General features: G+C 48.5%; 1 protein-coding gene across 2 annotated transcripts in view; it reads right to left on the bottom strand.

Moving 5' to 3' along the window:
• The window catches only part of macf1a (microtubule actin crosslinking factor 1a), a 164013-nt gene that overhangs the window by 97027 nt on the left and 43705 nt on the right, over positions 1-23281 (bottom strand). Inside the window, exons 1-5 of one of the 2 annotated variants that reach the window (XM_083680793.1) lie at positions 18184-18609; positions 15458-15519; positions 10358-10447; positions 8251-8328; positions 6741-6833 (exon numbers count right to left, since the gene is read on the bottom strand). In XM_083680793.1, the coding sequence (XP_083536919.1) occupies positions 6741-6833; positions 8251-8328; positions 10358-10447; positions 15458-15519; positions 18184-18250 (390 nt within the window). In that variant the 5' untranslated portion in view covers positions 18251-18609. Of the gene's footprint in view, positions 1-6740; positions 6834-8250; positions 8329-10357; positions 10448-15457; positions 15520-18183; positions 18610-23281 lie in introns of those variants that run through there. The other variant, XM_083680792.1, reaches the window with a different exon arrangement.

Genomic DNA, 23281 nt, shown 5'->3' with positions numbered 1-23281 from the left:
CACACACACACTCTCACTCACACACTCATACATACAGTGCATCTGACTCTGTGCACATCACCGCCTCTTGGAGGAAAGAAAAAAGAGCCTCACGTCACCAATGAGTCTGCTCCCATTTCGACATCCACACACACACACACACACACAGTTTTGTTTGGATTTGTTTACCCTGCCGTTCCAAGCAGTCATGTAATCCAAGTACTTTACCCTGGCGTGTCTCCAATCCCAGTTCATATATTATTGATAAACCTCGTTATTGCAGCATGAGCCGTAAAAGAAGCCCCAGTGCGGGAGTGGAGGTGACAGCTCTGTAGTAGCGGTTGGGGGGGGCTGGTTGTGTCGAGGCAGCATGCCGGGGTACAGATCAGCGGTGGGTGATAGTGATTCGTCAGCCAATGCGCCGACAGCTCGTTAAAAAACCTCAATCACAGCCTCGGCCGTCAGCTCCTCCCCCGCGCCCCAGAGTTCCCCCCTGTTCTACTGAGCCTCATGTCATGCGATGTTCCGATTCCTCCTGGGTTCTCGCCAGCATTAGTTACCCTATGGGACGGTTGTTGTTGTCGTCTCAGTGACGAAAGGAACCCTCCCAGGATGTTACATCATCACTGGCCCAGTGTTATGAGTGTTAGAGCGGGGTCCCAGGACTAACCAGGTGAGGCGGGAATCAACAAGTATTCTTTCACACTTCACTTCAGTGATCTGGTACCTGTAGCAACGCAGGCATGACGACACAGTACCTGGAGCTCTTAAAGGTCTCAACTGAGAACCCGTCAAATTAAGAGCGCCTCTTTCTGCTCTCCAGACAGCCTGACATCACATGGATAATGGCCTTGATCTTACCGCCTCCTGGGGGGATCGCTGTCCAATCACAAATCCTTCAGTCCTTGTCAGCCAATGTCAGTCAGACAGCTTGTATATCATAACTGTATGTAGCATCCACAGTATGTAGCATCTACAGTATGTAGCATCCACAGTATGTAGCATCTACAGTAGGTAGCATCCACAGTATGTAGCATCTACAGTAGGTAGCATCCACAGTATGCAAGGGAATATTCCACACGAGTAGTAAGAGAGTATGTTGTAGACAAACAGGCAGACAGACAGTCAGGCAGTTACAAAGGCACTCCCTATCCTCCACTCTCCTCTGGTCTGGTGAATCTAATTACACTGGCGGCTGGTCTGGTCTGGGCTCGGTGGCGACTGCTCTGGTCTGGGCTCAGCCGTTCCTTGGTTGATTCAACATCCCCTAAACAGCCATCCTGATCCTGCCTGCACATGTGCAGAAGACAGTGTAGGGCGAAGGCAGAGAACAGGACCGGAGGTGGAGAGACCGGAGGTAGAGAGAGAGAGAGAGAGAGGGAGAGATATGGAAGTAGGCGAAGGAGAGTTTGACGAGGTCTCCAGATTCATCTCGATCCAGGTTCCCGTCAGGCAGGCATCGCCGGAGTGATCCAATTGACAGTGCTCTGAAGACAGACCTGAAATACTGTGTGTGTGTGTGTGTGTGTGTGTGTGTGTTAGAGAAAAGAGTGTGAGTGTGGGTGTCCGTGCGTGCGTTTATTGAGGCCTGTAGATCCAGTGTAAGCCGGGAGCCCAAGTAACAGCGGGCAGCCAGTATTCCTCTCTTCTCTCGCTGGCTTCTCTCATTTGTTCTATCTCTCGCTCGCAGGCACCGGCAGCGAGAAAAGCTTTATCTCTAGGCTGCTGCAGCTTCACAGTCTCTACTGCTGCTTCTGCTGCACTCCCCCTCCCTCCCTCCCTCCCTCCTCCTCATCCCTCCCTTCCTACCTCCCTCTCCCTTTCTCCTCCAATCCGCTACCTCGTCCCTCCCTCCCTCCCTCCCCCTTCCTTTCTCCTCCTATCTGCTACCTCGTTCCTCCCTCCCTCTCCCTTTCTCCTCCTATCTGCTCCCTCCCACCTTTTCTCTCTGCTGCTTGTGAGCACAGAGCTCTCTGTTCCACACACACACACACACACACACACACACTATTACTTTGTGAAAAGATCAAGCGGGATGAGAGCCAGCCATAGGATAAACAACAGGGCAAAGATGGAGAGAGTACGGGTGAAAAAGAGAGAATGCAAGGGTTCCTTCAGGATCCATCCCTTTCACCGTCAACCCTTTTATTCAACACGTAGGCTACAAGACATCTCACCCTCCCACATCACACACACTGACGCAATGTGCTCCTGTGGTCTGAAGCCCTAAGACTAGACGCATGCACACATGCACGCACACACTCGCACACACACATACGCACAAAAGCAATCATTCAGGGCTGTAGGAGAATGAATGTGTCATTTCAACCCAACTGCACAACACAGTACAGGCACACACGTCTATACGCAGACACATCTGGGGAAATCAGACAATAAACACTTATCTAATCTACAGCAGCTAAGACTTAACCCACGGACCCAGCTGCTAGAATAACAACATCCTAATCCTAACCCACAGCTGTCTGGTTACCCCCTCTAACCCTAACCCACAGCTGTCTGGTTATCCCCCCTAACCCACAGCTGTCTGGTTACCCCCCCTAACCCTAACCCACAGCTCCCTGGTTACCCCCCCTAACCCTAACCCACAGCTGTCTGGTTATCCCCCCTAACCCACAGCTGTCTGGTTACCCCCCCTAACCCTAACCCACAGCTGTCTGGTTACCCCCTCTAACCCTAACCCACAGCTGTCTGGTTATCCCCCCTAACCCACAGCTGTCTGGTTATCCCCCCTAACCCTAACCCACAGCTCCCTGGTTATCCCCCCTAACCCTAACCCACAGCTCCCTGGTTATCCCCCCTAACCCACAGCTGTCTGGTTATCCCCCCTAACCCTAACCCACAGCTCCCTGGTTATCCCCCCTAACCCTAACCCACAGCTCCCTGGTTATCCCCCCTAACCCACAGCTGTCTGGTTATCCCCCCTAACCCTAACCCACAGCTCCCTGGTTATCCCCTCTAACCCACAGCTGTCTGGTTATCCCCTCTAACCCACAGCTGTCTGGTTACCCCCCTAACCCACAGCTCCCTGGTTACCCCCTCTAACCCACAGCTCTCTGGTTATCCCCCCTAACCCACAGCTGTCTGGTTACCCCCCCTAACCCTAACCCACAGCTCTCTGGTTATCCCCCCTAACCCACAGCTCTCTGGTTATCCCCCCTAACCCACAGCTCTCTGGTTATCCCCCCTAACCCAAACCCACAGCTCTCTGGTTACCCCCCCTAACCCTAACCCACAGCTCTCTGGTTATCTCCCCTAACCCTAACCCACAGCTCTCTGGTTACCCCCCCTAACCCTAACCCACAGCTCTCTGGTTACCCCCCCTAACCCTAACCCACAGCTCTCTGGTTACCCCCCCTAACCCTAACCCACAGCTCTCTGGTTACCCCCTCTAACCCTAACCCACAGCTGTCTGGTTACCCCCTCTAACCCTAACCCACAGCTCCCTGGTTACCCCCTCTAACCCTAACCCACAGCTGTCTGGTTACCCCCTCTAACCCTAACCCACAGCTCCCTGGTTACCCCCCCTAACCCTAACCCACAGCTGTCTGGTTACCCCCTCTAACCCTAACCCACAGCTAGGTGTATTTGGTATGAAGGCTCTCACTCAAGAATTAAAGAAGCAAGAATTAAAGCAGCATGGAGAGCCAATCACATGCAGCCACAGCTCCGTAGGAGGTTGGGATTCTGGGAGGGGTGGCGTGTGATTGGCTGAGTTCTGTGAGTGTGCCAGGTCAGCTGTGGTGCTGGGCACACTGGTGACCTCTAGTGGTGGAAGACAATGACTACAAAGAGTCTTGCAGTACTGTTGCATCAGGGACAGTTAGAATTGTATTGAATTACCAATGTTGTGGTCCACCATTTTAAATAACACTGCATTATTTGGTGCAATAGTTTTTGGAAAGAACCATGCGTGAAAACATAGCCAAGATAATTGAGGGGAGGTTTACCCCAAATCCATTTTCATGCATATTTCTGGTCAATCCAAGATGCATACCGTCGCAAACTATCGTATAATTTCGCGTGCAGCTGCATCACGCAAGGTCTGTGTTTACTTCCTAAAAAAACTGTCATAATGCGTGAGATGAGAGTTGTTCCACTCTGCTCTGCTACGCCAGTAGTTCCCAGAGAGCAGCTCTTGGCTGTCCAACAGAAGGACCTTGCATGTGAGAGAGGGAGAGGGGAATTTTGGGAGAAATTTGAAATTTGTAGAAATTGACTAAAATGGGCTGGAACATCAGGACAGATCAGGACGTTCAAAGAGAGGCATCTTGACTCAGAGATCGTTTTAAAACTCAATTATTTAGTGAATGTGTCTATTGACTAACAAATCCGCTGGATGACAGGGTAACATCCTGCTTTAACTCACAAACTGGCAAAGAATTCTGGAACACTCCCCACAGTGCCAAGTGTTTTATGTGGTATTTATCTATTAATAGTACTTTGATTGACTACAAAATTAAACATCATTATGTATGCATTTTTGGTGAATAAAGTCACCCTTGGCACTCTAGAACGTTGACAATTTGGGTGAATATTATTATTATTTGTTTTGTTTTTTTATTCACCTTCGGCACTAAACGAGTTACTGACCATGAAAGGGCTCGCTGTTGAGAAGAAATGCTGAGCGAGCAGCTTGTCCAGTCTGCAGTCAGAGAGACGCTAACTCTGCTAACGTGACACGTCTTTATCATTGTGAATAAAAAAAGAACTGGTCTTAATTCGATATGACGTACAGGTGGGGTCCTCGGGCTGCAGTTCTCTGAGAATAGGCCCCTCCAGTCACACATGCACTTACTGGCAGCAACCCCCAGGGGGCAGGCTTCCTAGAACGACTTTGTCTGTGTCTGTTTGTGTGTCTGTTTGTGTGTGTCTGTCGGTTTGCCTGTCTGTCTGCCTGCCTGCCTGTCTGTCTGTCTGTCTGTCTGCCTGCCTGTCTGTCTGTCTATCTGCCTGTCTGTCCCCTTATTCTCAACTCCCAACTGTTAATCAACAGTTCTGTCCTTGACCCTCGCCCTCTCTTTCATTTCTACAATACACCGAGTCATTTCCAGCCCCCCATTCTGTCCATCAGCACTGGGTTATTCCCCCTCTCCCTCCTTCTGCATTACTTCACTCCCTCCTCCAGTCCTCCCTCCCTCCCCCGCTCCCCTCCCCTGACTCGCACAGTTCTGCTGAATCATGCTGAATGAATTCAGCCGTGTCTCCGTGGCAACCAGCTGCCAGTGTCACCTTGCGAGGTGATGTCATCCCTCTGTCTGCCTGCCTCTAGTGGTCAGTGACGGGAAGTGGACTTTCTTTTGGGTGGGAGTATGTGTGTGTGTGTGTGTGTGTGTGGGGGGGGGGGGGGTCTTTTATTGTTAACCGAATAATGTTCTGTCAAATCCAGGCCGTTTCCTTTTCACAAAATAGCAGTCATTTCATTCTGTTAGAGAGTTACAGTGATTTCTTTTTGTAGGTCAACTTAATGTGCTTGTCAAGGATATCGAAGGAGCACATTTGAGTTCAAGCCACTGACTTAAAAATAAACGTACTTGAGATACCATTCACGCTAGCCTGGAGTTCGGACAGCCAGCTGTGTTCCTCTACGTTGCTGCTGACCTCCTGCAACTGTCCTGCCTTGTGGGGATTTTCCAAAATTGCATGAGGATATGCCCAAGTGAGGTTATCACACACTCTCACTCACACACACACGCGCACATACACACGCACACAAAGACACACAGACACAGACACACACACACACACCTTTTAACTCTTTAGTTTAGTGCCAAAGGTGAATAAGGTCACCTAAATTGTCAACCTTCTAGAGTGCCAAGTGTGACTTTATTCACCAAAATGCATAAATTAAGATATTTCATTTTGTCTTGGTACTGTTGCTAGGTAAATACCACATAAAACACTTGGCACTCTAGGTCGTGACTGTTCCGAGATACTTTTTCAAACATTAACGACAATGGACTATAAGTCAGTGCTAGTCAATAAACACATGAACACACACACAAGGCCAAGTCCTGTCTCCTAGAGCAGCTTGGCAGTGTCCTCAGACAAGCATTCACAACAGTAAACCCCCAAACTTGCAGGGCATTCTAAAGTCTCTTTAATCCACTCCGCTCCTGGCACAGATCACTCTCACTCACTCACTCTCTCACACACACACACACACCACCCCCCCCCCCCTACACACACACACCGATCTGACAGTAGAGGATAAACTGTCGATGGGACATCAGACAGACACCAATTGCTCAAAGCCCTGTGCCCTCTGACTGCGTCTGTGTGACCAGGACCAGACAGTCACGCTGGGCCACACCCGCCAGAGGAGGGGCAGGACTCACTAGAGTTAGTTTAGGACTGTGGCCATATCATAGAAATAGAGCACATAGAGCAGGATCACACACCAAACCACCACGGCGTATAGGCCTGGATAGACTAGAGATCAGACTAGCAGGCCACAGCAGGTGAAACTGATTTCTTGCAAACAGTCGCCCCGCCATTCGAGCTGCTCCGCCCGAGTCTCGAACCCACAACCTCTGACTCGCCGACACACGTCTCCTCAAATACAAACCAGCGACGCGAATCGAAAAGCTAGCTAGCGATTCGACAGCGCAGGTGGTGGGGGTGTTTGAACTTGAGGAGTGAGTTTTAACCGATCTCAACCCGGTGATGCTAACAATCTCAACTCGGTGACCCGGATAGCACCGGGTCACACATACAGAACAGAAACCCAATTCAGCACAGACCTGGAAGTGGAGGATGATGGTCCAGATGAGGCCCAGGGTCAGCTTGGGGTTGCCGTCTGTGATGTCATCGTTGCGTATGTTCACCAGCTTGACCTGAAACAGGAAACATGGTGTAGCGTCACAGGAGGCGATACAGAGAGTGAAGGTGTAGGATTTCGTATACAGTACCAGTCAAAAGTTTGGACACACCTTCTCATTCAATGGTTTTTCTTTATTTTTTATTATTTTCTACATTGTAGATTCATATTGAAGACATCAAAACTATGAAGGAACACATCTGGAATTATGTAGTAAACAAAAAAGTGTTAAACAAACCAGAATATGTTATATTTTAGATTCTTCAAAGTAGCCACCTTTTGCTTTGATGACAGCTTTGCACACTCTTGGCAAGGTGTGTCCAAACCTTTGACTGGTACTATACATCCATACATCCATATCTGTAGGCGATTGTTATTAACACAGTTATTACTGCTGCTACTTACACTACACCCTTATGCACTACTACTGTCACTGTTTTATTACACTATATTATATTGTATTGCTGATTTGTTGATTATTGTTGACTGTTCTTGATGGAGGACTAAGATTCCAAAGCATTTCACGATATCAATTACGGCTGTAGGTGATGGATGTGACGAATACATTTATTATTTGTATATGTATAATGAATGGGTGTGCGGTGTATGACGTTGATGTTTATAAAGCAGTAGATGACGACGGTGTGTCTGACGATGACTCCATTGGGGGACAAAAAAGGTGAATGTTTTCTCATCTGATTAAGGCGTTGGCATAAGCCTGTTAGTGTGAGGCTCGCATGTTTTAATCATGAGTCATGAGAGAGGACAATGCTTCTCAACACGGATGACGACGAGGGGTGTGAGGAGGAGCGTGTACCAACATGACTGGAGAACACGGCTTCCTCTCTAACTGGAAGGTCAGGTTCCTCTCTAACAGGAAGCTGCATGGTCAGGTTCCTCTCTAACAGGAAGCTGCACAGTCAGGTTCCTCTCTAACAGGAAGTGGTCAGGTTCCTCTCTAACTGGAAGCTGCATGGTCAGGTTCCTCTCTAACAGGAAGTGGTCAGGTTCCTCTCTAACAGGAAGCTGCATGGTCAGGTTCCTCTCTAACAGGAAGGTCAGGTTCCTCTCTAACAGGAAGCTGCATGGTCAGGTTCCTCTCTCACAGGAATCTGTTTGCGTGCTGGTCAGTGGTGTGTGAGGTGACAGTGTGATGAAGTAAATGTCATGTGGGAGGGTTAGGGACCAGCCATGCAGCACTGATGCACAGCAGGACCCAGCGGGAGGCACAGGGACACAGAGGGACAGAGAGAAAGGTCATTCCTCCCCCCTCGAAACACATGTTGTTGTTCGATAGATTATAGTCAGAGGTTCATTTGCAAATCAGGAGGTGCTAGAACGCAGCGTAAGCGAGGGGTTAACCTGAGGGGCTGTGTGTGTGTGTGTGTGTGTGTGTGTGTGTGTGTGTGTGTGTGTGTGTGTGTGTTTTTTACCTGTCTCTGTTTGAGGAAATCCAAGGCGATCTGGACATTCTGGAGTCGATGGAATCGCATGCGACCTTTCTCTCGGGGCTGAAAGAGGGGAAGGAAAGAGAGGATGAGTGAAGACCAGAGAGAGAGCTCTTGACCACATGCTCACCACTCAAAAAATGACACAAGCAGTGAAATCTCTACTTCTATGAGTGCAGTGAGAGAAGAACCACAGAGGCTGTTGTCATAACATGGTGTGACCACAGGGGGCGCTGTCTTCCACTGAGCAGTAAAAGACATGCCTTAAAGCATCCTCACAGCAGAGCAAAAACAGAGGAACCAAGTCTGCAAACCATGCTGGTTTAGGTAGTCCAACATCCCTCCAACACGCTAACACATTTACACACACACTTCCACACACACACACACACACACGAATATAACAAACAGAAACTCCCCTTGCAATTTGCACCACACACACACATTTGTGACTTGCCACTCTCAAACGCAACACACACGGCACACACACACACACACGCACGCACGCACGCACACACACACACACGCACGCACACACACGCAGCAATGCTGGTAAGAGTTCAATGCAGGATGCAGGAGTGTGTGTTGACGCTGTGCTGGCTTGGTTTAGTCATCACTGCAGTCAGCAGGACTGTAGCAGGGCTGGGGAGCACACAGCCCAGACAGAGAGAGAGAGAGAGAGAGAGAGAGAGAGAGAGAGAGAGAGAGAGAGGGAGAAAGAGAGAGAGAGAGAGGGAGAGAGAGAGAGAGGGAGGAGAGAGCTCCATGCAGAGGAGGAGGTGGGGGCGGGGAGGGTGGCTTCAGGTATAGAGCCTTAGCCAAGATGCTTTGACAACTGATGTTAGGAAAGGATTTAGTTTTCTGTAACGTGTCTGCTGTTCCTGTCTCTGGGGGTAACTGTGTGTGTGTGTGTGTGTGTGTGTGTGTGTGTGTGTGTGTGTGTGTGTGCATGTGTCTCTGTGTCTGTCTGAATGTCTGTCTGTGTGTCTGTCTGTCTGTGTGTGACTGCCACAGAATGGCACGCATTACGCCACACTGGGAGGCATTGTTCAGCGGCAGACACCCCTCCATGTTGTCCAAACACAGCACACACAGAAACATATACACACACACACACAGTGTGTTTATGTACATGGATGTGGAAGTGTGTGTCGGCTAACTAACATATTGAATATTTATCTGTGACGTTTTGGAATCAGTGGCACAGCACTCGCATGCAGTCTCAAAGCTCAAAGCTTGACCTATGGGGTGGGGTGGGGTGGGGGGGAGGGGTCAAACGTACTCCCTGAGCTCCATCCTCCTCCTTCTCCCCCTCCAGCAGGATGAGAGGGGGGGCGCGTGACACACACACCCTCCTCAGCGTAGACATTCCTTTCAGCTGCTAACATTAGGGGGGGGGGGGGGGGGGAGTGATAGGGAGAGGAGAGGAGAGGAGAAGGAGAGAGAGGAGAGGGTGATGGGGAGAGGGAGAGGGAGAGGGGGGTTGGGAAAGGAGAGGGGAGACAGGGAGAGGGGTGAAGGGGGAGAGGAGAGAGAGAGAGAGAGAGAGAGAGAAGAAGGGAGCCGATGGACAATTAAATCATCGTACAGAGGGATGAAGATGAAGGATATTCAAGGGGAAAGAGGGAGAAAAGAGAGAGTGATGTGAGAGAGAAAGAGACAGAAAGAGAGAGGAGAGATGAGCAAGGGGGACGGGGGAAATGCAGTTGAGGCAAAAAGAAGGAGCAAAATCAAAAGTAAACTGCTAACAGGGCCGGCTTCTGAGTCAACCACATCCCCTGACATGACGATCTGAGGTCAGAGGTCAAAGCAGCACACTCAGCTCCTGGGAGACTCAGACAGCCGCCAGGCAGGGTTCATCCACCTGTCTGTCACTGAGGACCCATCCACCGTCTAGGACAGATCTAGGATCAGTTTTACCCTCTGGAAAATCGCCACGAAACCAGTGTCTCCATGTGACACTCAGTCAGTGTGACGGTGCATCGAGGTGGAGCGGTGACAGGGTACATCTAAGTGAGTGTCACAGTCGTACTGCATCCCAGTGTGTATGTGTGTGTGTGTGTGTGTATGTGTGTGTGTGTGTGTGTATTACCAGGGTGACTCCAGAGAGGACCTCCAGGAGAGAGATGAGATTGTGTCCATCCCTCAGGTCCTCGTACAGGTCTGTGATGTGCTTCCGCACCTGTGAGAGAAAGAGGGGAGGGGGGAGGGGGGGAGAGAGAGTTAATGACATCATATTCAATGACTTATCATACTCATATCATGACATTGTTGACATGACATTGTTGACATATGCAACGGTGACTGGGCAGGCCGGTTTTCGGAGCAACAAAGCCTCCGCTCCAGCTGTGACCCCCCCGTTGTTGCCATGGGAGGGCCTCAGCTCGGGTGTCCCGGGGCAACCGTTGGCACAGCGACTCAGCAACTTCACCAGGCCGATGTCGTCAGCCCTTTTGTGGGAAAAGTGGGTCGTCTCTTCAGACGAAGAGAAAGAGAAAGAGAAAGAGAGAGAGAAGACAGGACAGCACGGACGTGAGAGAGGAGAAGAGTGATAAGATGGAGAGATGGCAGAGTGATAACTGGGTCACTGACAGACAACGGACAGAGGCAGGCGTGTCAGGGGCTTGAAGGTCCACCTTAGACGGTACTTCAGGAGAAAGACAACAATAACGAAAAGGTGGAGAGGAGGAAAACAGGTGGAGAGGACAGCTTTTGGCCACCGGATGATGTGGTTAAAGGCAGACCTATCACAGGCCTAACAGAGAGATTAACCCTAACCCTACAGGCCTAACACAGACATTAATCCTAACCCTAAAGGCCTAACACAGACATTAACCCTAACCCTACAGGCCTAACACAGACATCAACCCTAACCCTAACCCTACAGGCCTAACAGAGAGATTAACCCTAACCCTAACCCTACAGGCCTAACAGAGAGATTAACCCTAACCCTAACCCGGTCTTCCACAGTGCTCACTGGTCATCTCAGTGACTGACAGAAGAGGGGGGGGGGGGGTTTGACAGGAGGCAATATGTGTGGCTTGACTTGCTCCAAGCGTATTGGTTGCGATCGGATGTCATTTTTGGTTCGAATGACAGGCTTCAGCAATGTCACTTGACACAGTAGGAGGTCTGTGAACCTCTCATCCTGCTGTTCTGTCCATCACACAACAGCAAACATCTCTGATAGTGTTCCTGTCTACATCGCACCCTGTAGCAACGCCTACTGCTGCTGTTGAAGCTGGAGGTGCAGTCTGACATGGTCTCTGCAGTCCTGGAGTTAGCATCGCACTGCAGTGTTGACCTGAGCACACAACACAGCAGTTCCGCATTCGTCCAGCGGGGGGCAACATCGGCATGTCCTCCAACTGGTGACAGTGCATTCCTGACAGACAAACTCTGTGTGGTGTTCACCTAGCTAACCTGTGTTCTCACCTAGCCTGTGTTCAGCTAGCTAGCCTGTGTGTTCACCTAGCTAGCCTGTGAGTTCACCTAGCTAGCCTGTGAGTTCAGCTAGTTGTCTTGCCCTCCCACCCTTTTGCTCTCTCCCAGTAAGAGAGGATGGCCTCAATATGTGTGAGTAAGAGAGGGGACGTGTTAAGTCGTGTTAGGGAAGGGGGAATTGATCTGAGTGTTAATGAGATGTGGGGCTGTTGCAGATACTTCTTACTGGAAATTAGGCCATCTCTGGCAGTGTGTGTGTGTGTGTGTGTGGGTGGGTGTGGGTGTGGGTGTGGGTGTGAGTGTGGGTTCATCTCAATTCTTCTTTCTGGGAAACATCTCCCGCCTCAATCACTTCAATAAACTGTGTCCCTCCATTCCTGCACACTATACTGGTCATCATTGAACTCATCATTGACATGTGCAGCTCAGTCCCATGACACAGCAACAATGTTTGGTTTTCATCATTGGTGTGAATGTGGTTGATATGGCAACAGTGCGCTGTCATCTCCATCAGGTAACAATGATACTGTAGCAGTGGCTGCCAGAGTTCTGTTAAAGGTCACATCATGAGTGTTTTAACTTAATTTTTTTAACTTTAATTTTGTGGCGAGGGTGAATAAAGTCGCCCAAAATTTCAACATTCTAGAGTGCCAAGGGGTGACTTTATTCACCAAAAACAGATGAATCATGATGCTTCATTTTGTAGCTCATCAAAGTACTGTTGCTAGGTAAATACCACATAAAACACTTGGCACTCTAGGTGGTGAGTGTTCCGGAATTCTTTGGCAGTTAGTGAGTTAAGGTGGACACAGCTGTTGAAAGGTCACATGACATGTTTTAAGGTAGACAGAACTGGCCTGTGTGCTGTAGCAGGAAGCACCTGGGTGGCGTTCAGCAGCACGTTGGGCTTGACCAACCATGAACGCAGCTGGCAGCTCGCCCTAACAGGACCCTGGGTAACAGCAACAACAACATCAAGCCTATTGCATGAGTGTTTCTGGGGGGCTCATTTACTGGGGCATTCTCAGCCACTCCTTGATCCTTCCTTCCTTCTTCCTCCTCTCCCACCTCCTCCTCTTCCTCTTCCTCTTCCTCCCATGGTCAACATCAACATGGTGCCATTCCCAGTCAGAGGAATCTCCTAGTCTACAGCCTTCCTGTCCACATACGTATACTGTTTACCCCCCCCCCCCCCCTGTGTATGTGTGTGTCACCACATTCCTGAAGGCAGAACAGTTCCCATTACACCACATTTCATGGTGAGAGCAGTGTTTGAACTGTGTTTATATTCCTGTTCTACACACACACACACCCCCATACAAATACACATCCGGGCAGCCACACACGCAAACACACACCTGACCGTACGAAAGCAGGCATGGACACAAGCAAACACACACACACCTGACCACAGCCACCTGCTCGTCTGTCAGCTGACGTGACGGGATTAAAGACGTTGAGTAAACATGGGTGCAACCAGGTAAATCAGAGTGATGGTGTCATCCTGACTGGCCGTGTGAACAGCAGGCAGAACTGTTGCTATGACAACACCTGTCAACACCACAGATATAGACAAAGTAGATCTAGTGGTTCAGTATGTAGGCCTACAGTATATCTAGTGGTTCAGTATGTAGGCCTACAGTATATCTAGTGGTTCAGTATGTAGGCCTACAGTAGATCGAGTGGATCGGTAGGCCTACAGTAGATCTAGTGAATCCGTAGGCCCACAGTAGATCTGGTAGATCCGTAGACCTACAGTAGATCTAGTGGATCCGTAGGCCTACAGTAGATCGAGTGGATCCATAGGCCTACAGTAGATCGAGTGGATCCGTAGACCCACAGTAGATCTAGTGTGGTTGAACATACATGAAGACCTACAGCATGTGGTAACATTTTGAAGACACTGGCTAGAAAGCAAGAACGATCCAGGAAAGAGCTGTAAGCATCATTTGAGACCACCGAATTTACAACAATTGAAATTTAGAAAATATCTGGACAAGAAAATTAACAAGGAATATTTGTGTGGAGCAGGAAGTGGCGTCATCCCTCATTATCTATAGCACAGATATAGACGGACTGCGATGACACAGATCATGTGGTACACCGTCAAGGAACCAGAAGACTAAACCTATATCCTGTGTTAGCCTAAAGCTATGTGCTGGGTTAGTCTAAAGACTAAGCCTATGTGCTGTGTTAGTCTAAAGACTAAAGCTATGTGCTGTGTTAGTCTAAAGACTAAAGCTATGTGCTGGGTGGTCGTGTCAATAGCACAGATGTAGAGGAACTAGACTGCCGTGTTGAACTCTGGCTGCTATACTATTGATATTCTTGAACCGGAAAGGGTTATTTGGCTAATGATTAATTTGTTATTTTCTCCTGCCATGCCCACAATCTCTTTCTACAAAGGAAAAGGTCACTGCTCCCTCCTGTATATACACTCACTCAACACTTTATTAGGAACACCTGTACACCTTCTCATGGTGGAGGTGGTGTAATGGTGTAGGGAAAGTGTTCTTGGTACACTTTGGGCCTGTTAATACCAAATCAGTCATCGCTTGAATGCCACAGCCTATTTGAGTATTGTTCCTGACCATGTGCATCCCTTCATGGTCAAAATGTTCCCATCTTCTAATGGCTACTTCCAGCATGATAATGCACCATTGTCACAAGTCGTCTCAAACTGGTTTCATGAACATAATGAGTTCAGTGTTCTTCAGTGGCCTTCCCAGTCACTGGATCTGAATCCAATAGAACGCCTTTGGGATGTGGTAGAACGGGAGATTCACAGCTTGAAAGTGCACCTGAAAAATCTGCAGGAATTGCGTGATGCAATCATGTCATCATGGACCAGAATCTCAAAGGAATCTCTTTTGGAATCAATGCCACGAAGAATTGAGGCTGTTTTGAGAGCAAAGGGAGGCCCGACCCAGTATTAGTATAGTGTTCCTAATAGTGCTCAGTGAGTCTCTATCTTATCTTCCCCTCACGCTGACTGACGTTAGCCTGGCGTTCCTCTGCAGCGTTGCTCTGACCCACATTACACTGACTGAGTTATGAGGTCAGCTGCTTCACACCAGTCAAGTGACGGAATGGCTGACAATCTCCCCTCTCAAACACTCGCTTTCTGATCTACGTGATCTACGTGTGCGTCTGTGTCTGAGTGAGTGAGTGAGTGAGAGAGTGTGTGTGTGTTGGGGGGGGGGGGGGGGGGGGGATTTGAGCAGTTAGCCAATGGATAACACAAAGGGAGATACTTTGATCGTACAGAAATGGGTGGGGTTATAAAACATTGTACAGACCACTGTGAATACTTGGTGCAGTAACACTGCGCTGCGGTACAAGTCCACTGTGCATCGCTTGTCTGTTTATGCTGTGTGTATGACAACATGGTCCGTGGGCTAGACTGAGACACTGTCTAAGCACATGCGTTTCATCCAGCCAGAAAGTCAACAAGAGTTAAACAGCTCAGACACATCCCAGTAATATCCCAGACACATCCCAGTGACATCTCAGTAATATCAGAGTGATATCCCTGTAATATCCCAGTAATATCTCAGTAATATCCCAGTAATATCCTGGCATCACTGCAGACTATGGCTAATAATGTCATTACAGCTAGAGGTAAAACAACAACAGCCTCAACTCTGGGCATCTGCTCACTGAGAGGCATGGATCACACACAGGAGAGTCCAGCCCATTAACCCTGTAACAATGTCAACCAGAATAACCCAACCAGTAGCGTGCGTACCTTGATGAGATGCTTGTTGACCCATTTCGTGAAGGTTTTCTTCTGCACCCTGTCTCTCTCATCTGGAAGAGAAGAAGGGGTGGGAGGGAGGGAGAGAGAGAGAGAAGAGGGGGAGGGAGAGAGAGAAGGGCTCATTATATAACACAACAACAGGGAGAGTGCAGAGTCATTACTCTGCCGGTTCTGTATTATTTAGATGAACTCTCAGTGGTTCAACTCCGGTTCTGCAGAAGCCGTCTGGAGCAGAAGTACTGAGTTCATTCGGTTCTGTTGAAACTGTCTGGAGCAGTGATGTCCTGAACTAAATATATCTGATTGTCTGTCTGGAGGGCTGAGCAGCATGTCTGCTTCTGTGTTGTGTCGACGGCCCTTTCACTTTGGCCTGTCTTGATTCTGCACAGTAATACATTTGAGGACTACTCATGACAGGGACAGTGCAGCAACTCATGTCAACACAAGTGATGTCTAGAAAAATCAATAGAAAGACAACCTTGGTGGAGATGAACAGTTGAGACAGCCTCTCGTATCCCCTCTTTTACAACATTCACAGGCTCAGAAACGCCACAAATGTCCACACATGCAAGCTCGGGCACACGACACACACAAACACACAAACACACACACACACACACACACACACACACACACACACACACACAGGTTAGGGTTATTACTTACAGGTGGGTGGGGGGGCTATTACTTTTACACACTCAACCACACACACTTATTAACATAATGCATTCAGGTGCTCTCTCTCTCTCCAACACTCCCTCCACTAACAGAACCAGAACCAAGGGTTTCAGTGGCGGGCTTGGAGGTGGCTGCTGCATTGCTGTTTCTGCTCTGGACTCCAGAACGCTGAGTCATTCACAGGCCAGAAGAGTGAGGCAGCCATGCCCAGAATAGGGCCTGATGGTGGGTTACGCTGCTGTTATCTACCCCCCCCCCCCGCCTCCCCTTTCCTCTCTTCATATCTCCCTGTCTTTGAGTCAACACAGGCTCTCTTCTCCTTTCCCGCCTTCCCTTTGATATCACCCTCCCTCCAACTGAGTGATACAGATTCCCTCTGGTGCCTGCAACTATTTGACCATGCTAGAGAGGACAGTGTTACAGTTCTATCAAACAACCCATCCAAACCCTTCACCTGTCTCAAGAGAAGAAAGCATGATCAAAGATCTTTCAGTATACAGTCTCTCGCGAGACGATACAGGCATTGCTTCTCATCTCTCGTCTCCAACCAATCAGACAGTAGCTCCTCCCTCCAGTGGTTCCCCTCCTCTACGTTGTTGATGCAGTTGTTATGGGGACACTATTACAACAAGCGGCCATGTGGGAGGAAATAGATTGTCTTACTTCCTCTATGAAGAAGTGTTCATGACACACTACATTCAACTGTGTTGTGTTTGAATCTCTCTCTCTCTCTCTCTCTCTCTCTCTCTCTCTCTCTCTCTCTCTCTCTCTCTCTCTCTCTCTCTCTCTCTCTCTCTCTCTCTCTCTCTCTCTCTCTCTCTCTCTCTCTCTCTCTCTCTCTCTCTCTCACACACACACACACACAGTAGCTTGTAGCCTACAGCTGCAAACTATCAATGTGCACCTATGGTATACAAATGGCTTATAAACCTTTATGCATGTGTATTAAGGGTGAATTGTTGCAACTTTAGATTGGGGACTCCAAACAACTCTACTACAGTATTAAGAAATTATTGAGGAATGTATTTCATTTATTTATAAAGAAAATAAGGAAAAGGTGTCAGTAACGTCACAATATAGGTATCAAGGTCTATAAACCTTTATAAAGGTTTGTAAAGGGAAACAAATCATTTGTAAATATTTCTGAATATAGTTACTAATAATTTACTTAGCATTTAATATAATGTTCAAAAATGATGGAATAATCATTTTTAATAGCAAGTTCATTATTTATGAATGGTCTATAAATTGACATTATTATAAAGTGTTACCAATGTAGGTCTGACCAGGTGAAACAACCATGGCCCAGTAGGCACACAAACCACATAGTTAAATAAACACAAACACAAACACACACACACACACACACACACACACACACACACACACAGAATCACTAGGAACACTATACACAGAGGGCTGGCCCCAGGCACACACACATTTCAACACTCTTGCAACATTGTCTCAATCCAGCAGCAGGCCTCAGGGTTAGCCTAGCCCCATCGCTAAACCTGACAGGTTAGTTAGACACATTCTGCTGTCACTATTAGTGAAGCCCCACCCATCAACCCTATGAGAACACATGGGCACCTGCCAGACAAGTCGGGACACCCATCCAGTACCATGTGATGACCCCACCAAGCAGGAGTGTGTGTGCATGTGTGTGTGTGCGTGTGTGACCGCCACAGAACAGCACACATTCCACCACACAGGGAGGCATTGTTCAGTAGCAGACACCCTTCAATGTTGTCAAAACACAGCACACACAGAAACTCACTCTCTCATACACCCACACACACACCAACACTGCTATCACTGGGAGACGAGCACTGTAAACATCATTGATCAACAGTGCACCTGCAGAGTTGTCAACAGAACACACATACGGAGTACAAACACACACACACACGCTGACAGCCCTCTTTCACCAATCACCAGGTTTAGGTCAATACCACCGGCCTACACAGTACACAACAGTGCAACTCAACATACACTCTCCCCCTTACACACACACACACACCTAAACAGGCACTGACCTGCACAGCACATGAGAGTGAGCAGGTGAGCATTAAGGCTGCTCTCATTATAGTAGTCCGGCCACATTCTTCTTCACACCGTTCGACCTCTTTCCTTCTTTCTTTCTTTGTTTTTCTCTCTCTATTCCTTCACCTGGTTTTTACCAGTCCATTTTTATGGCTCCTTCAGTGTCATTCCAAGTCAAATATTAAACCAAAGCGAGACCGCGCAAACCCCAGACGGTCCTTGTGACTCCACGCTCCCCAAACGAGAGACGTGGCTTCAACTCTCCTTCAACCCCACTTGCAGAGACATGAGCTTAGCGTTCCGGGCGAGAGGGGGCTTGTACAGCATTATTCCATGGCTGCCTCTTCTCTCTCTATTTCTGTCGTTTCTCTCGTTCCCTCTCTCCTTCCAGCTGCCATTACAAACCCTCCTGGGCCGGCTCTCCCGCGACTCACACGTGTGTGTCAAAGTCACAGCTGGCTCCTCCCCCTCTGGCAAAAGAAGCACTGCCTCTCTCTCCCCTCCTTCCTCATTCACTCTGGTTCTCTCTCTCGTTCTCTCTCTCTCTCTCGTTCCTGTCCTACTGCCACACCGGTTGGAGGGGAAGTCCCCCTCTCTCTCTCTCTCTCTCTCTCTTACACACGAGATACCCTGTGGTTGAAACAGAGCTGTCGGTGTGTGTGTGCAGTCTGTGTCTGTCTCTGTCAAGGTAGAGCAGCAGTCCTCCTGAGGTGCGTGTCCGTCCTGTGAGGTCACGGTGGCGGCCGGTTGAGGAAGCGACGTGGGCCGTAGGAGCTAAAGGTTCTCTCCCCTTTCACGCGTGGAGGAAGCAGCAGAGGATGTAGGTCGCGGCGGAGAGCTTGTGTCGAGAGGGAGTTTGGATATCAAACGTCGAGAAAGAAGACAAGGAAGTGGTGGAGAGAGAGAGTTGTTTATAGTCCCGGTCGTGTCCCTTGATGATGATGTCATCCACTCAAGCAATTAAGCAAGCGGTGATTTCCAGGCTTCTCATTCCAGTCAGTTGCCATACACACACACACACACACACACACACACACACACACACACACACACGGTTCTCTCTGGTTGACAGAAACCAGGCCCTGTGAAGACTGTCACCAACACCGATAGAATCAGTATCACTGTAGAACCCTTTCCATTTTCTTCTCTCTCTGCTTGAGAGAACTCCTTGTGGTCCATACAAGCTTCAGGCCTCGTGCTAGTCCACCTGATTAACGTATGTGTGTGTGCATGTCTGGAGAGAGGGAGGGAAAGACTGACGCGATCATGTACAAGTCTCTTGTCTCATCACAATATGATCTGCAGAGCTTGTGATGTCATCTGATTCAATCAAGAAGGAAAAACAGACTTGCAGAGAAACACATTACAGCTGCTTGCTGTGTGTGTGTGAGTGACTCTATTGGCTAGTTCTGGCTAGCTGGCTGAACACTGGTACAATCACCAATAGCAAGTGAACACAAGGGGTTTTGAGACCCGTAGCTCCCTGGCACCACACACACATTCACACACAACCCCAGACAAAGACAAACAAGCACTTTTGTTTTAGCTTTTCTAAGCCCCGAGCCTTGACTCATCCTTTACCAGAAGTCCCTTTTCTCTGTGTTCAACATCCCCAAAAACCCAATTGAAAACCCGACAATCATTTCTGCACCCTCATGTTTTCTTAGTTTTTTTTTTTAATTAAGTCACCAAATCAATAGTGAAACGGTGAGTCAGCGAAAAGCATCAGCGATCAAGATCAGATCAACAGTGATGTCACAGCACATATCGCACGCGTATCATGTGACCTGAGCCAGTGACATAAGCACTAAGAGTCAGGAGTGACATCACGGCTACACACTGCACACACACACGCACACATGCGCACAATCCTCTCCTCTCCTTCGCTCTTCTCCTCTTCCAAGCGATGACACGTTGGTCAAGTCGTCATGTTCTCGCTTTCCCTCATCCTCTGTTCACTCCTCTCATTTTTCCCCAAATGATCCTCTCCTCCGTTTTTTAAGAGTGAGCGTTTTTCTTTTGTTCAGTTCTCCCTCGGCCCTCCAAACTATAAATACCAGACGGAGCTTACAGTCCTAATACCACGCAGCGTGCTTATCCCTCTCTCTCTCTCTCTCTCTCTCTCTCTCTCTCGTTATCACATCTAATCTCTCTCTCTCTCCTCTTCCGTCGCTCTCTGTCCGTCTCATTTAATTAAACGGGGGGGGGGGGGGGGGGGGTTCCACGAGGCTCCTCCTCCTCTTCTCTTGTTGTTGTTTTGGTTTCTCTTTCAGGTCCGATCCCTCTATCACTTTTCTGAGTCATCCAAGATCCCAGAGTTCATCTCTCCCTCTTCCTCTGTCTGCTGTAGCTTCCGGAGACTGGCACAACTCCATCCCTCCCCCCCCCCTCCATCCCTCCCCCCCTCCCTCCCTCTCGTTCTCCATCTCCTATTATGACTGCATGAATAGTACATTAACTCTGCAACAGCCGCTGTGACGAATCCCTCACTGTCTTTATGGGACTGTCTCTATGACGACTACCTCACTGTGACGGCTACCTCACTGTGACCACTACCTCACTACGATGACTACCTCACTGTGACCACTACCTCACTGTGACCACTACCTCACTGTGACCACCACCTCACTACCTCACTGTGACCACTACCTCACTACCTCACTGTGACCACTACCTCACTACGACCACTACCTCACTGTGACCACTACCTCACTACGACCACTACCTCACTGTGACCACTACAACGCTGTTTGGGTTCATATGATTATGTTGTGACTACAGTGAAGGTGATGTTCGACAATATACACTTTCATATACAATATACACTGTTATACTACAGTGCAGAGCATTTACCATAGACAGTAAGTAGCGTATCGATGGTTGGTTAATTGATGTTTTACATCTTCAGTGAGCTCTATAAAGCTAACTACCCAGAGTGAAATGATAACATCTACAGCAGCACAACTAGAACCACCAAGAACAATATAAAACCATAAAGAAATAAAAGACCTCTCAAACTGCAACAGGGGAGGCTGGTGGAGGCAGAAACATGTGCGTTTGATACCATTCCTCATTACATTCCAAGCCTTACAATGAGCCTGTCCTCTGATTTCCCCCTCCACCAGCCTCCCCTGAGCTGCAAGTACGCTACATCCGAGACTGAGTTACCAAAACCACATCCATTTCATCTGGTCTACATAGAACCTGAGTCGACATACTGAACCAAATCATATTCTAATTGCATGCAATATCCCCTGACCGTTGACCGTTGACCACTGTGTCCCCTGACTGTTGACCTGTAAGCCTCTGACAGGGGAGTGGTGGGAACGCCAAGACCCGACTTAAGACCAAAAGTCCATTAGGGCTGACGTGACAAGCGGGTCGTGTGGTTCCAGTAGGTCCTCTACCGGTGACCAAGGGCCTGGTAGTGGCTCAACCTGTAACAGAGTAGGCTCGGCCCAGTACAGGAGGATCTGATCCTGGATTAGTCATGAGGGGGAGATGAATGACCTGTTTTCAGATAGAGAGAAACGCAGGCTGCATTTGACGTAGTCAGGCCTGGTTCTCATAGATTCTACTGCATTAGACCCAGTCAGGCCTGGTTCTCATAGATTCTACTGCATTAGACCCAGTCAGGCCTGGTTCTCCTGAGGTTCTACTGCATTAGACCCAGTCAGGCCTGGTTCTCATAGGTTCTACTGCATTAGACCCAGTCAGGCCCGGTTCTCATAGGTTCTACTGCATTAGACCCAGTCAGGCCCGGTTCTCATAGGTTCTACTGCATTAGACCCAGTCAGGCCTGGTTCTCATAGGTTCTACTGCATTAGACCCAGTCAGGCCCGGTTGTCATAGTTTCTAATGGACAGCATGTTACCACAATGACACAGCAGCATACATGATTTGAGAGTATCAGGGAACGTGTTAACCAGTACGGTTGATAGATTGCATAAAAATATACCGGTTGCCTGTCATTTTGTCATGTAACCATATACTCAAACAAAAGTGTATAACACCACCACCACCACCCCCCACGCACAGACACACACACACACACACACACACACAGACACACACACAGCTGCAGAGCCCTACCCTGCCCAGCCCAGCTCTGTGCCACATGTCTTGCTGCAGCTAAAAATATCGCCAGGGAGACAGCATCACACGCAGTGTCAAATACGGTTCACATCTCTGTGTCACTCTGACAGAACACGCACACGCACTCGCGCACGCACACGCACATGCACGCCCAGCTGTCCAGTCCCCTCTCCACCAATAGGGAAGTAGGTGTCTGTATAAATAGGAGGTGTCAGTGGGAGAAGGTCATTGGTTCCCAGGCACGCCTGTCTAAAACAGTCTCCTTCCAACAGTCATCTGTCCACTCTGCCGTGTCACGCTCTCTAATGGCCGCCCATCATTCAATCATTCAGTCATTCTATCATTCTATTATTCAATCATTCAGTCATCCTATCATTCAATCATTCAATCATTCAATCTCCACAATTACCACAGTGTCATTACCAGCAGCAAGTTTCTGGCTAATGATTAAATCGACACACTTACTGTAACCAGAGTTAGCCGCTATTAAAGACACTTTGGTCGTTAAATAAAATGGACACCAACCAATTATGACATGTCCTAAATAGTGCGCATGAGATATGGGTCATTCCAACATTCCAACATCATCTTAGTCCTCGTGTTTGGTTCCAAGCCGTGCCACAGACATGGGCTAGGCTGCTGACTGGCAACACGCTGACTTCCTGTTCGCTGTGTTTAATGACTTTTCAAACACTTCTAACAGATTTAAGAGACTGAACTGGCCAACACACACACACACACACACACACACACACACACACACAGTGTGTAGGATGAACAAGTACCTCAACTCCAGTTATGTTGATAAGAATCAGACATGAAAGGTCACTGCTGCTACGAAACAGCCAAATAAGGGCAAGTACAGTACGGTAACGGACTCACACTAGCATAGATGTTATCAAAGCATTTTCCCCGTGTCTTAAAGAACTACAACGGCAGTTTTAAAGAACTACAGCTACAGTCATAAAGAACTGCAACTACAGTTTTAAATAACTG

Source organism: Argentina silus (genome assembly GCF_951799395.1).
Source record: "Argentina silus genome assembly, chromosome: 11".
Taxonomy (NCBI): domain Eukaryota; kingdom Metazoa; phylum Chordata; class Actinopteri; order Argentiniformes; family Argentinidae; genus Argentina; species Argentina silus.
This window is presented reverse-complemented; position numbering and strand designations above follow the sequence as displayed.